Raw genomic sequence first — 15185 nt, 5'->3', positions numbered from 1 at the left:
AAGATACAGATCTATTATCAGTCAAAAATGATAGGCTGATTTCTCTATTAAATAATGACTATAAACTGTTTGCAGACCTATTGGCAAACGACATGAAAGTGCTATTAATGGATTTAATTCATCAGGGCCAGGCTGGTTTTTTGCCAGGCCGCCAGATGAAGGAGAATATAAGGAATATAATTGATATAATAGAATATCTGGAGGTTAGGAATGGTAAGCAAGCAGTGTTGATTTTTATAGACGCAGAGAAGTCCTTTGACCATTTTTTCATGGACTTCTACTAAGAAGACTATAGAGATGATGAAATTCAGAGAGTCATTACAGTGGTACCTCAGGTTAAGAACTTAATTTGTTCTGGAGGTCCGTTCTTAACCTGACACTGTTCTTAACCTGAGGTACCACTTTAGCTAATGGGGCCTTACGCTGCCGCTGCGCGATTTCTGTTCTCATCCTGAAGCAAAGTTCTTAACCCCAGGTACTATTTCTGGGTTGCCAGAGTCTGTAACCTGAAGCGTCTGTAACCCGAGGTACCACTGTCCTTAGAGGAATTGACTCAATTTATTCTGACTAACAGGCTATGATGATAGTAAACAACGTAATAACAGAAAAATTCAAAATAATGAAAGGGACAAGACAGGGATATCCTCAGTCACCATTATTATTTTAGTTTTAGAGACCCTGGTCAGAAGTAGAAGATCAGATGAAGAAATAAAAGGGATAACATAGGTTAAAGGTAAAGGTAAAGGGACCCCTGACCATTAGGTCCAGTCGCGGCCAACTCTGGGGTTGCGGCGCTCATCTCGCTTTATTGGCCGAGGGAGCCAGCGTACAGCTTCCGGGTCATGTGGTCAGCATGACTAAGCCACTTCTGGCGAACCAGAGCAGCACACGGAAACGCCGTTTACCTTCCCGCCAGAGCGGTACCTATTTATCTACTTGCACTTGGACGTGCTTTCGAACTGCTAGGTTGGCAGGAGCAGGGACCCAGCAACGGGAGCTCACCCTGTCGCGGGGATTTGAACCGCCGACCTTCGGTCGGCAAGTCCTAGGCTCTCTGGTTTAACCCAAAGCGCCACCCGCGTCCCAACAGTAGGTTACAAAGCATATAAACTCAAGGCCTTTGCAGATGACTATGTGGTAACTGTAGAAGACCCCATGGCTAGCCAACCAAGGGTCTTGAACAGATTCTCAAGTTGGAGAAGTAGCAGGTTTTAAACTAAATAAAGGTAGAACGAAAGTATTGGTGGAAAATGTGACAGAACTGATGATTGAGAAGAAAGTTTAATATTTAGGAGTATGGATAACAGCTACAAACATAAATATTTTTAAGAATAACTATACAGGAATTGGAAAGAAATGAAAAAAAAAACTTAAATAAAAATATATATAAAAAATAGAGATATCTGGAGGGTGGCAGCACGACAACAGGACTTTTCTGTGGTGGCTCCTCGCTTGGGGGATGTTCTCCCAGAGAGGCTCCCTGGACACCTTTGTGACAAATCTTTAGGTGCCAGGCGAGAAAGTTATTCTGTAACCAGGATTTGGGTGGATAAAACCATCTCTGGGCATTTTAATGTGCTTTCGGTTTGCTTGTTTTCTTTCTTTCGTTTGCTTTTTCTATTCTCATTTTGTATTTTTATTCTGCAAACCACCCTGTGATCTTCAGATGAAAGTTGATATATAAACAGAATAACACTAATATTATTACTACACACCCTCCAAAGGTCAAATGGCACCCAGTTGAGAGGTGCTGGAGCTGAGTTCCAGCGAGTTCCCCCTGAAGAAGGCCCTGGGTATAAATAGCAAAATGATCGTTATGGGATGGGACATCCCTATTGTCATCAGAGACATGTTGGAAGGTAAGCTACCATTACTAATAGTAACTATGATATTTTACAGGTCTATCCCCAGTCAAGATCAGCATCTGTGTGGACTGCAGTTTGCAAAAGGGTGAAGGAAATAGCTGCCACGGCTGTAGCCTTTGGGGTCCCCATTGCTCTCCTTCCTCCACCATCAGCCTCCTCTGGGATCTCGATGAAAGCGAAGCATGCAAGGCCTGAGCCACAGCTTGAACATTGATGTAAGTGCCATAGCTGTCTAGAGACAGGACTATCTCACGTTCCCCTTGGAGCAATGGCTGCAGTTTCTCCTCCTCTCTGCATCTTATCCTGCCTTTCACGGACAACAGATGCTTTGAATATGAACACTGAAATGCTTGATTTAAATAATCCAGAAAATTCATCTGCAATCCATATTTGCCACCTTTGCTCATCCTTATTCCAGTCTCAATTGCAATGAACAGAAAACCATGGAGGTGCTGGAAGTAATTTGGATGGAGGTAAAAGCCAATTCTGTTTTCTAGCAAAGCTGTTGTGATCCAGACTTTTGCCCCTATTTCCTTCTCATACATATCGTGTACTACCACGAATAACGTGATATCCAGTGCAGTGGTTATATAGGAAAGAAATACCCCAACTTGTCTCCATAGGAAAAAAGGTTCCCCAGGCCTGATAAATTGATTTATATCTTTTTCTGGTACTCTTTTTGATAAAGCAATGCAGATCCCTTTGCTGAGCATCAGAGGTTTCACAGCGCTCAGAAATCTTTCTCCACTGTCATTGTCTGGAGTGAAGAGGCCAATCCACGTCCATCCAAAATACAGGAGCAATTCAACAATCCCCTGGTACTGACTTTCCTCTTTGGGAGTCATCCGGTAGACAAAAGGGAACAGGGTTTTACCTTTGAGAAACTGGACAGTAAAACCATGATTGATCTAGCAAGGAAAGCAAAAGACCAGCAATTTACTTTAATTTCAGCATAACAGATATTTAATTATCTGTAATGACTGATATCTAAATCTCTGCTGGCTGACGCTGATGGGAGTTTTAGTCTGAAACATCTGGAGGTGACAAGTTGGTGAAGGCTCAGTTTTGAAAAAGGGATGTAGGATCCATAGCTCAGGATTTTCCCATTTTTAAAAATATCCCTACTTGACCCCTCCAAAGAGAAAATAGAATCTTATGGAGTTGAAATTCTTTGTTCCTCCATGCTCTCCCACTAGTTAGTTACCTGTGGGATTTTGTAGATGCCTGACAAGGCTGAAATCACTTTTGAGATGACAGTATTGCTTCTTTCAAGAACAGCCAGCAGGGGATTCTGTTCTCCACAGTGATAATTGGGAATATTGCATCCACTGCCTGCAAGCAGCTCTAGCATGGCGTCCGAAGTCATCCCTGCATCGAAATAGTTCTCATAGATGTTGTAGCCCAGGGTGATGTTGGGTAAGAGCCTGAGATCCTGGTTGATCTCTTGGATGGTGAACAGGAAAGACAACATGTACCATGACCACCTAGCTGACTCCCTGCAATAAAAGAGTGAAACTGATATTCATATTAATGGGAGGAAGGAAGCATTATATGATCCACAACGCTTAGATTTATTTATTTATTTATTTATTTATTTATTTATCCATCCATCCATCCATCCATCCATCCATCCATCCATCCATCCTTTTGCATTAATATCAACCCTTTTCCTGTCTAGCATTGAACAAAATTTTGGAGACCTCTGCTCCATGACAGGAGCTTTGATGCAAACAGCACACATAGCTTTTCAACAGTGGAACAGACTCCCTCCGAAGGTGACCATGTGTCATGGATGCTTCAGGTGTGATACCTCCGGGTCCCTTACATCACTACAACTCTATGATTCTATTCTACTGTGGTTCTATGAGTAAGCAATGAAGGTGCCCCTCAACATTTGAGATATACTGGGAAGCTGCTCCCTAGGTTGCTTTTGCTGCAGTGGTCTTTGGCGCCTTCCAAGGTGCTAGACTACAGGTAGATAACAGACAATTTTATTGAAACAGGGGAAGCCCCAAATACCTCAGTCCCCTTTGACTTGGAAATGAGGCCTGTTGGCTTTCAGGTTTGAGTGTGTAGCAGAATTTATAATTTTGCTCATATTTTTCATCGCTGACTCCACCAATGAGGACACCCCCTAGTCTGTATTATTTTACATAATCATTTTATTTGAAGCATATCATTCCTGTTCTTCACCCATAAAAATCCAACCATTTTCAGGAGTTTCTTAAAACGCTTCTGATTTTTTTTTTAAAAATGACAGAAAGGGGAAAGTGCTGGGATTGGGGGAGAAAACCTTTAATGTAGCTGAGACAGATTTCCCCATGTTGGGCTGTAGGTCTCCCGTTGCATTGTGTAAAGAGAACTGTGATAAGGTTGTTCACAAATGACCCAAATAGAATAAACATAAAATAATCATAGCAGCTTGGAAATTGCTTGAGTTTCATGCCACCCTCTGGCTTAGGAAGAAACCTCAAACACCTCAATACTTTGAAATGAGGCCAGTTGTGTGTGGTCAAAAAAGGAATGATTCCTTTTCATATTTTAGAGATCTAAGTCCACTTACAAGGAACTCCCCTGACATATTATTTTATTTATCCTTTCAATTAAAGCACATCTTTCCTGCTCTTCAGCTACCAAAGGTCACCAAGAGGCTCTTAAAATTCCATTTGCAAAACCGTAGCATACCTTAATGACAGTTTATGAATTGTCCAAATGGAATAATATTGAATAAAACCTTTGAGCCTTGGAAATTCACTGAGTTTCATGGCATCCTGCAGGTGGGGAAATTCAGTGTATCCTTTTGAACCCTGACCAGATTTCTTGCAGTCTTCTAAAAGCAACACAGAGGAATAGGTACAGGATTGTTTTACTTAGGAAGACAGAGGGAATAAGGAAATTGGAGAGGTTTGTGTGGAATCTTCTCCTGGACCCCCCAGCTCCCATCAGCCCCAGCCAGCAAGACCAATGGTCAGGGCAGGGTAGTCCTGCAACATCAGCCCTTGGCTCCCCAGCCCTGAGATAGGGGCTATTTCCTATTACAATCATTACAAGGACTGGAGGACCGTGAAACCCATCCGCATATGATCTTACATACATTCCACTCTTGGCAAAGGGTGTCTGAGTAAAGCTGTGTGGAGTTTCCTTAAGAAGGCGTTTTGGAGAGATGATCCCACTGATGAGGAAGTGTCCAGGCCGGTAGTAATTGCGAGCATCCGTTTCATCCCTGACCAGATTCAAGGGGCATTTCGCCTTGTGGTTCCCGCAGACTCCAAAGGACATCATGAGCAGCAGAAGCAGCAACAGAAGGGGCAGGGATCTCATTCTGGCTCTGCCTCCTCCTCCTCTTACCTGCCAAGGAGGCAAAGCAGAAGAACCCAAAGACTCTTGCAAGGCCAGACTGGGTGGGCTTTCCCAATCTGGGTGGTTTTCAACTCTACCTTCAGAGCTAGGAGCCCAAGGCAGGCACACCCCTCTTTCGCCAGCTCTGCATCTTGACTCAGTCTGTCTCCAACACAGGAAAGATTCTCTGCACCAACTTTTTCTTTCCCAGTCACAGCGCAATTAATATTGTCATGCTGCTGTTGCTTTCCGAGCCTCATGCTCGGAAATATCTCCTGAGCTTTCAGAAGATGACTATAATTTTGATTATTCCAAGTGGAATAAGTTTCACCACTAAAACTTTCTGGAGTTTTGAATGGCTCAAGCGGCAGGTGCAGAGCTGGAGAAAAACATGTTGGACAGAAGTCAAGGGGTGTGCTTGGGAGTTGGAAGTTTGGCCTGAACTTTGCTCACAAGGACCAAAGAAGGAGCTGGATCCAACCATGGACTCTCCTTCCTTGGAGGTTTTTAAGCAGAGTTTGGATGGCCATCTGTTGGGATTCTTTAGCTGAGATTCCTGCATTGCAGAGGGTTGGACTAGAGGACCTTGGGGTCCCTTTCCAAGTCTCCCATTCTATGATTCATTGGAGGTTTTTAAGAAGAGGTGGGAGAGTCAGGGATGGACAACAGCCAGATGAAGGAGTCCCAGCCTTGTATCCCAGGCATCCTAAGCCCTTTTGAAATGTGGGGGTTGGGGGGGGCATTGTTGGCTTGTTGTTTTTATTTTGATTATATATGTTGTGGTTTTATATTTTGAACTGCCTTGAGACCTCCAGGGGTAGGGCGATACAGTGGTGCCTCGCAGGTCGAAATTAATTCGTTCCACGAGTTTTTCCGTCTAGCGAATTTTTCATCTTGCGAAGCACGAAATCCCATAGGAATGCATTGAAATTCAATTAATGCGTTCCTATGGTCTAAAAAAGTCCAAACAAAGCCAAATTTGGTACAACAAGAGTTTTGTGCTCTTTAAAGTCACACATACTGTAAAGAGCATTTCAAAAATTGAAGGAACAATAAATTAAGTTTCTAAACATGACAGAAAAACATTTAAAAATCAACAAAGTGTACAGTACAAAGAAATTTAAACCCAGATTTTTTTTTAAAAAAACAGCAGAGTGGCCCAATGGTCACAGAAAATCATAAAAATGGAGAAAAAAACACACAAGCTTCCAGATTCTTGCAAACCCCTCCCCAACACCAAGTCCTTGAATTCCAAACACCCCAACCCAAAATCCAAAACCCCCCCAAAAATGGCTGCAAAAGAAGTTTTAGAAAAGCTTCAAAAATCACCAAAGTCTTCAAAAACCTCAAAAAAGGCTACCACACCGCGTGCTATGAGTTGCTCCTCGAAGTCAAGTCGTAACTGCACCTCTTCAAGCAATGCACCCTGGGTATTAACGGTTTTAAGAAAAAGGAAACAAACTTGCAAGACGTTTTCGTCTTGCGAAGCAAGCCCATAGGGAAATTCGTCTTGCGAAGCACGTCAAAAAACGAAAAACCCTTTCGTCTAGCGAGCTTTTCGTCTTGCGAGGCATTCATCTTGCGGGGCACCACTGTATTTAAATTGAGTACATCAATAAATAAAGGAATAAATATGAATAAATAAAAATCAATCAATGGAGAATGCTGAGAAATGCCATCCTCATTACTGTGAACGGGATACATGGTGGTGGGATTTTGTTTCTTGGAGGCTGCTAGAGACTGAGACTGGTGGAGCCTGCGATGGGGAGGGATTTCTCAAGCCCACCCTCTGGCCGCTTTGGGTGGGTCTGGGCTGCTTGATTCATGCCGCTCTCTTCTGGTTCTCCCCCTGAAGGGAAGTAGTGCCTTGGTGGCTTTGAAGCCACTTCAAGTGAATTTCCACCCCATCTTTGAAAGGCTTCTCCAACAGAGGGAAGCTCTCTGGGGTTGGTGGAGGGGAGAAAGGTTGCTCTGAGCTTTAGGCTCTCCCTTCCCCTTTGACATGTTCTGCGGAAGGACAGCTTCTGTTTCACATGGCGCCAACTTTCTCCTCATCTTTGAGCAGAAACTTCTCTAATCATAAACAAATTGTGTGCGCAGAAGCCAGGCTAGCATTCTAGCAGCTTTGTTATTCTTTATCAAGTATTTATTAATATGTATTTAACTATTTATTTGACCTATTTCCTAAAATCCATGTACCACTTGATTAGGGAAATAACTGTTGCTAATCTCCCTTTGCTGAGCAAGGTTTTGGAGCATGTGGCCGCACACCAGATGGTGGTGGTGGTTCCAGTCCTACTTGGATGTCATTCCCAGACGGTGTTACTTTTCAGCGCTGGGAACCTTGAATGTGGGGTTCCGCAGGGCTCAGTCCTGTCCCCCACATTGTTTAACATCTACATGAAATCGCTGGGTGGGGTTATCCGGAGATTTGGAGTACGTTGTCAGAATTATGCTGATAACACTCCGCTCCATTTCTCCTTCACATCTGCAGAGGAGGCAGTGGAAGTGCTGGACCAGTGTCTTGTCTCGGCAATGGACTGGATGAGAGCCAACCAAGTGAAGCTCAATCCAGATAAGACTGGGGCACTGTTAGTGGGTGGTTCCCTAGACCAGACAGATGGGAGGTCACCTGCTCTTGATGGGGTTACGCTTCCTCTGAAGGAGCAGGCTCATAGCTTGGGGGTACTCCAGGACCCTTTGCTGTCGCTCGAGGCTCAGGACGCTTCAGTTGCGGGGAGTGCCGTCCATCAGCTTTTGCTGGTGGCCCAGTTACACCCCTATCTGGACAGGGATAGCCTAACTACTGTTGTCCATGCTCTGGTAATCCCAAGGTTAGATTACTGCAATGCGTTATACGTAGGGCTGCCTCTGAAGACTGTTCGGAAACTTCTGCTAGTGCACAATACCTGATCCTGGTCCGACTGCACTGGCTACCAATTCATTTCTGGGCCCCATTCAAAGTGCTGGCTTTGACATAGAAAGCCTTAAATGGCTCAGGACCGCAATACCTCAAGGACCGCCTCTTTCCATATGATCCTACGCGGACCCTGAGATCATCTTCTGAGGCCCTTCTTCGTGTGCCGCCTCCTCCTCAAGAGGTCAGGAGGGTGGCAACACAAGAACGGGGCCTTCTCTGCAGCCGCTCCCCGTCTGTGGAATGCTCTCCCCAGGGAAGTTCACCTAGCGCATTCATTATACGCCTTTGGACATAAGGCAAAAACGTTCCTTTTTGGGTGATTTGATTGACATCCTTTGCCCTTTTAAAATGTGGTTCTTTTTTGGGGTGTTATCGGGTTGTTGTTTTCATTTTGATTATATATCTTCTGGTTTTATATATTAATTTTGTTCTGTGACCCGCCTTGAGACCTCCGCGTATAGGGCAGTATATAGATTCAACAAACAAACAAACAAACAAACAAGTCAGCTTTCTCAGGACCTTTATTTATTAAATTTATATAGCACCTTTCATTGGAATGCTACAGCTTGAATTGCTATAAGACTGAGAGTCTAGTAAACGTTCAACTTGTATGGAGTGATGAAAGTTTAGGTAGGATGTAATCTTGGCTAATTAATGTACAGTAAATGCTTTATCAGTGAATCATAAAGCATTTATATCAATGGAGAATGTAGGAGAGGTCCTGGTTGTTGGCTTTGACTATGGGAGTTTCCTTGAATTTAATGAAGATTCCCAACACAATGCCTGCTGTTAAAGACAAGACGAGGGCAATGGAAGTTAAAATGATCCCCAAATGTTCTTCATAACCCCAGAAGGTGGTCATCTTGGGGACACATTGGTCCCTGTCCTTGTTTGGGCATTTGGTGCAATGATCTGCATCTGGAGATGAGTTTCTTCAGCATCTCTTACATCCAGAACCAGCTGTGTACAACTACATTCTGAAAATCTCTGCTGCTGTGGGGGAGGTCATGAGATGATAATGTCAAACAGGGAAAGAGGGGCAAAAATAGTTTGATCATTACTTTTTAAAGTTGTTTATGTGGTGTGCAGGTGTTCTCTCACTTTTGGTCACCAGAGCAACCTTGTGATTTAGGGCATAGCTGAGGGGCTCTACGCTGTCATCTTTATTGCATAATTGCTGCTGGATGCTGAAGAGACGCCTCTTTACCTTGACCCCTGACACTTTGTTTCTTATCATTTTATCGTTTATTTCTTTCATCGACATACCAACTTTCCTCCGTTGAGCTTCAGCTGATGACCATGCTTCTCCTTTTCTCTTTCCCTCTTCATAACAATATTGTGAGGCGTGCTCAGGATGCCCCTCCTTGCACCAGAGAAATGTTGGAGGGTATGCTGTTATCCGACCCCTGAGATGCCTGAAGGCAGCCCTGTATAGGGAAGTTTTCTTCATGTCTAATGCTTTCTTCTGCTTTTGTCTATGTTGGAAGCCACCCAGAGTGGTGGGTGAGATATAAATAATAAAGTTATTATTATGGAATAGGACGTCCCTATTTTCATCGGGGAAATGTTGGAGGGTATGTGTGGATGATTATTTACATCTCAGACTTGGGGAAGGGTGTCTGTGTAAAGACATATAGAACTTCCTTGTGCATATATTTTGGAGATATGATCCCACTAATGAGAAGATCTCCAGGCTGGTACTGGTTGTAATTTTGTACATCAGATTCATCCCTGATCAGATTCAAGGGGCATTTTGCCTTCCGGTTCCCACAGAGTCCACGGGGCATCTTTAGCAGCCGAAATAGCCAGAGAAGCAGCAAAGGTTTCATTCTGGCTCCACCTCCTCCCCTGTGGCTCCTCTGATGCCCTGAGCCAGCCAAGCAGAATAATCAAAAGACTCATGCAAGACGAAAGCTGCAGTGGCTTTCCCAATCTGGGCAAGGTTCAGAGGTGTTAAGCACCATGTAGACATATCCCTGCTCCCCTCAGCCTTTCACCTGCACCAAATCTTGGAGAAATCTGTCGCTTTCTGGCACAGGAAATATTCTCTGCACCAATGTTCTTTTCCAGCCACTGTGCAATTAACAACATCACACTGTTGTTGCGCCTGGTGATTAGGCAATCTCCAGAAATATCTCTTGAGTTTCTGGAAGAGGAAATCACTATGATTTCGATAATTGGAAGTGGAAGAAGTCTCACCTTGATAACTTCCGGGAGCCTTGAGTGGCTCAAACAGCAGATGCGGAGTTAAATCCGGGATGGTTCCTGGAAAATAGGGGCATTTGGAGGTTCTGTAAATCACATTTGAGGTTTCACTTGCCATTCACTCAGCTTGGAGAGGGAAGTGCACTGTATTTCCTAGGAAATATGACTGTGCAAAATCAGCCAGGATGACCCCAGATTAGCTTCAGAAAGATCAAAGGACTTGATCAGGTATCCCCTGGGATACAGGCTGCGATAAAGAAACACACACTGCACATGAAGCCCAAGGGGCTTGTGCCCATTGCTGCTGCTTTAAATCCATTTTCAACATTTGAGATATATGCAAAATGAAGATCTATGGAGCTAGAATCCCAAGACAACTACGCGTGTTGCCTTGGCAAAAGAGGCATGGCAAAACAGGACACCTCTTTAGACTGCTAAAGCCAGGGAAATCCCCAGAGCTGAGGGACCAAATGTCTCGCTGTCATAGCCCAAATGGCCCAAGAATGCTGCGTTCAGGACTAAGGTTATTTCTAAATGAATGATATGGAAGTTGGGTCTATTAAGATAGTAAAATAGCAGCAATACACAGATCTTTTTACCCAGTAAGAATATAATCAATCAATCTTTACTGGCATGCAGGGAGGACAGGAAGATGTAAATTGACACATACAATTGGCAGGAGGTTTGCAGGAGGAGATGCTTTGAGATAAAACTTGAGAGGCCTAGTAAGGTTAGAAAGTACCACTCAAGTCTTTTGCCCATGTAGTTTCATGGCTTTTCTCAGGTATTCTGCTACTTTCTCCAAACTCTCATGCCCACAGCTCTGATCTTGCCTAGAGGTTTCCTCCAGGCATCTGCTTGGCCTCTGGGCTTCATGGCCCATGGGCCTGATCCAACAGGCTTGCTGGCCGTAGCCCTGTTCCGAGTCCTGTGACAACAGAGTGCAAAACTCGGTGGAACGCTAGGCCATGCAAACAGGAGACAAGTCTCCAAGAACTCTTGCATGAAACCGCATACGAAGCCAAGCCCGTTCCGAGGGTTGGGCAGACAGCATCCCACGTAGTCAGACAAGCCAGAAGTCAGGGAATGCCAATGACTCTGTCTTCTCCTCCTAGTTTTACAATTTAGCCCATTAACATTCCACGAAATAATTTTAAGATCCATGCAGATTCAATGGTCAGCTTCTTTATTTTAAACAATAATCAAAAATTATATAATGCTTTGTATCTTCCCTTTACACGTTCCCTCTCACTTATTTCTTCCCACCCCTTTTTATTTTCTGCCTTTCCTTTCAAAGTCTTCCCTTAATACCTTCCCCCCTCCCTTAAATCCCTCCTTTATAGGCTTATCACCTAAGAAAACAGTTCAACAATATAATACAGAATTATACATAAAAAGTAAATAGAACATTGCAGGACCATCAGCAAGCTGGGGGGGGGGAGGAAACTCAGTTTCCTTCTCATTGTAGTTTCTTTGACCCCCAGAAGGTCTCGCTGTCTCTTTTCTCAGTTCTTTCTTTAGCTGTCCCTTCTTGCTCGCTTCCTTTCCTCCTTTCCTTCCTCCTCCTTTGGGCGTGGGCAGCGTGGCGCTGTCGTTCTCTCGCACTTCTCACAGACGCTGTCATTCTCTCGCACTTCTCCTTCGCCGTCCACCCTTTGCCCGCTGTCTTCTCTGTTCCGCTCCATAATCTCAAAAGGTGACAGGCTCTAGGACTGGGGCTGGCCGTGTGGGACGCCGGCGTAAGATTAAGACCTGTGCAAGGACAACAAAAAGGAAATGTCCCTTAGGGACTCGCGCGCCTCCAGGTGCTACTTCCCCAGCCACCACTGGCGGAGGAAGGTGGGGTGCGGGGGGGGGTATTGCCCCAAGTGTCATCCCAGGGGGGTGGCAAAATCCCCCCGGGCGGATCGGTGCAAGTCTCCCAACTCCCTCCTCACCTTGGTTCGGGGTGGACACAGCTGCGATGCTGCCGCATCCAGCGCCTGAGCCGCGTGCAGAGTGGCCTCCGTTCTGCCTGCGCCCCGCTGCTGGCTCTTGTACTGGGTTGCCCCGGTGGAACTGGTGGTGCTGGCGGCGGCGATCTTCTGAAGATCTTGCAAATCCGGGAGATGATGGAAGCCAGGCAAGTGGGGGTCTTCGGGGGCCTCTCTTCCTCGCAGTCCTGTGAGAAAAGTAAACAATTCACCTCCAGATTCTGGGAAAATGCCACAATCATTAATCAATCAATCAATCAATTGGTTGATTAATTAAACCCGGAACCTCTCAGGGCGGCTTACAGGATAAAAATACAAAATAAAAACACAACATATGTATTAAAAACAAAAACGAAGTCATAAGCCAACCTCCCAATCCACAAGCATGTTGAAAAGGCCATGCATTGTTCAATTAGCCAAAGGCTGGTTCTAGAGCAGAACTTTCCATGTTGGTGACACACTTTGGAGACATGCCTCATTTCGCAACATAGGGATTCAGTTCAACTAGCCCTTTTCCAGTCCTGGGAGGAGCACGAAGGTTCTGCGACACACAGTTTGGAAAGCTCTGTTCTAGAGAAACGTCTTTACTTGGTACCTAAAGATACATAATGAAGGTGCCAGATGAGCCTCCCTGGAGAGAGCATTCCGCAAGTGGGAGCCACCACAGAAAAGGCCCCTTCTTGTGTTGCTGCCCTCCAGACCGTTTGTGAAGGTGCCACATGAAGAAGGGCCTGTGTGGTGGCAGGCTGTCATAATCCCTCCTTTTCTGTTTGGGGGCGAGGGCAAGTTCTCATGTGGCCGGCCTTGGAGAGATCTGAACGAGACACAAAACCAAGAACAAGCGGATGGGGGGAAGGTATAGGAGGCAGGAAAACCCCAGAGAGAACCGGCTTTGCAAAGTGCCAACATTGTTTTATTATCGCCAAACCCACTTTGCAATTAAGAACTTCATTTGGCAGGAGCCACCTGGAAACGCATTCAAAAGAGGTATCTTACAAAACAAATACCAAACGAAAAGCAACCCAGGAGAATTATCTCCACCCCCATCGTTCTGCCCGGACACTGAGATCCAGCGCTGAGGGCCTTCTGGCGGTTCCCCACTGCGATAAGCCAAGTTACAGGGAACCAGGCAGAGGGCCTTCTCGGTAGTGGCACCCGCCCAGTGGAATGCCCTCCCGCCAGATGTCAAAGAAATAAACAACTATCTGACTTTTAGAAGACATCTGAAGACAGCCCTGTTCAGGGAAGCTTTTCATATGTCATGACCTCAATTACACTTGCCTCCAGGTGTTCTCCAGGTGGGGGGCACGCCAAATCAAGGTCCTCCCTGTCCTCTTTGTCCTCCCCGTCCTCCTCTGGGGGGCTCCCTGATTCTTCTTGTGGCTCTTCCTCCTTGATAGCCACTTCAGAGGCTGACTGCTGGTAGAGACAGGACCCCAGTGGTGGTGGTGGGGAGAGGGGAGAAAGAGAGCAGCCCAAAATGAGAGAGGAACCCACATTGAGTCGCTAGCCAGGGAAGCCCTACAGCCCTGGCGCCATGGGGGGCTGGTCCATCAGGACGAGTGGGGCAGCAAGCATACCCTTAGCAGCCCCCTGCCTGCCTGCCTGCCCCCTTGCTCCTGAGCAGTCCAGAAAGTGGCCTGACCAGCCGGCCGGCCGGCTTCCTCCTCCTCCTCCTCCTCCCCGGCCTCAGGGTTGCCCAGCTCAGCAGGGCTTCCCTCCTGCTCTGTCTGCTACGTACCTCATTGAGGGAGTCCCAAAGGGATTCCAGGGAGGACAGGGAGGAAACACTGGAAAATGGTGACATACTTGGAACCTGCAAGGAAAGATGCAAAAAACGAGCAATTAAAAAACCAAGCCAAACATTAAAACTCAAGGCACCCATAACTGAAACAACAGTTTCCTCCTGCGGTTGATATGCCCCCCTCCCCTTCTGCCAATCACCACTTAGGCCACGGCCACCTACCCAGTCAGGACTGAGGAGATCCAGCCGTCTTGCGGTCGTCTCCTCCTCGCCTTTTCCTTCATTGTCCTTTTCATGGGAAATGTCCTCCTCGATGGCTGACTGCTGGCAGAGACCCAGTGGTGGTGGCAGGGAGAAAGGAGAAAGAGAGCAGCCCAAAATGAGACAGGAACCCACACTAAGTCGCTAGCCAGGGAAGCCCTACAGCCCTGGCGCCATGGGGGGCTGGTCCATCAGGACAAGTGCGGCAGCAAGCATACCCTTAGCAGCCCCCTGCCTGCCTGCCTGCCCCCTTGCTCCTGACCAGTCCAGAAGGTGGCCTGACCAGCCGGCCGGCCACCCGGCCGGCCGGCTTCCTCCTCCTCCTCCTCCCCAGCCTCAGGGTTGCCCAGCTCAGCAGGGCTTCCCTCCTGCTCTGTCTGCTACGTACCTCATTGAGGGAGTCCCAAAGGGAATCCAGGGAGGACAGAGAGGAAACACTGGAAAAGGGTGACATACTTGGAACCTGCAAGGAAAGATGCAAAAAACGAGCAATTAAAAAACCAAACCAAACATTAAAACTCAAGGCACCCGTAACTGAAACAACAGTTTCATCCTGCGGTATATATGCCCCCCTCCCCTTCTGCCTATCACCGCTTAGGCCACGGCCACCTACCCAGTCAGGGCTTAGGAGATCCAGCCGTTTTGCGGACTCCTCCTCGCCTTTTCCTTCATTGTCTTTTTCATGGAAAATGTCCTCCTCGATGGCTGACTGTTGGCAGAGACCCAGTGGTGGTGGCAGGCAGAAAGGAGAAAGAGAGCAGCCCAAAATGTTTATTGCTTTTAAACATTACAAAGAAGAAGAAAAAGAAGAGAAGGCAAAAAAAACCCAATACAATACAATATATAAACAATACACAACACAACACTAACACAATAAA

General features: G+C 46.1%; 1 protein-coding gene across 2 annotated transcripts in view; it reads right to left on the bottom strand.

Moving 5' to 3' along the window:
- The window catches only part of LOC144326050 (uncharacterized), a 40130-nt gene that overhangs the window by 23748 nt on the left and 1197 nt on the right, over positions 1 to 15185 (bottom strand). Inside the window, exons 2-7 of one of the 2 annotated variants that reach the window (XM_077921777.1) lie at positions 14921 to 15016; positions 14696 to 14770; positions 14269 to 14367; positions 14044 to 14118; positions 13569 to 13718; positions 12267 to 12490 (exon numbers count right to left, since the gene is read on the bottom strand). In XM_077921777.1, coding sequence (XP_077777903.1) covers positions 12267 to 12490; positions 13569 to 13718; positions 14044 to 14118; positions 14269 to 14367; positions 14696 to 14770; positions 14921 to 15016 — 719 coding nt within the window. Of the gene's footprint in view, positions 1 to 12266; positions 12491 to 13568; positions 13719 to 14043; positions 14119 to 14268; positions 14371 to 14695; positions 14771 to 14920; positions 15017 to 15185 lie in introns of both variants that reach the window. The other variant, XM_077921776.1, reaches the window with a different exon arrangement.

The sequence above is a fragment of the Podarcis muralis genome, chromosome 18, assembly GCF_964188315.1.
Source record: "Podarcis muralis chromosome 18, rPodMur119.hap1.1, whole genome shotgun sequence".
Lineage (NCBI taxonomy): Eukaryota > Metazoa > Chordata > Lepidosauria > Squamata > Lacertidae > Podarcis > Podarcis muralis.
The sequence above is the reverse complement of the archived record's forward strand: the minus strand, read 5'-3'. Positions and strand labels throughout refer to the sequence as shown.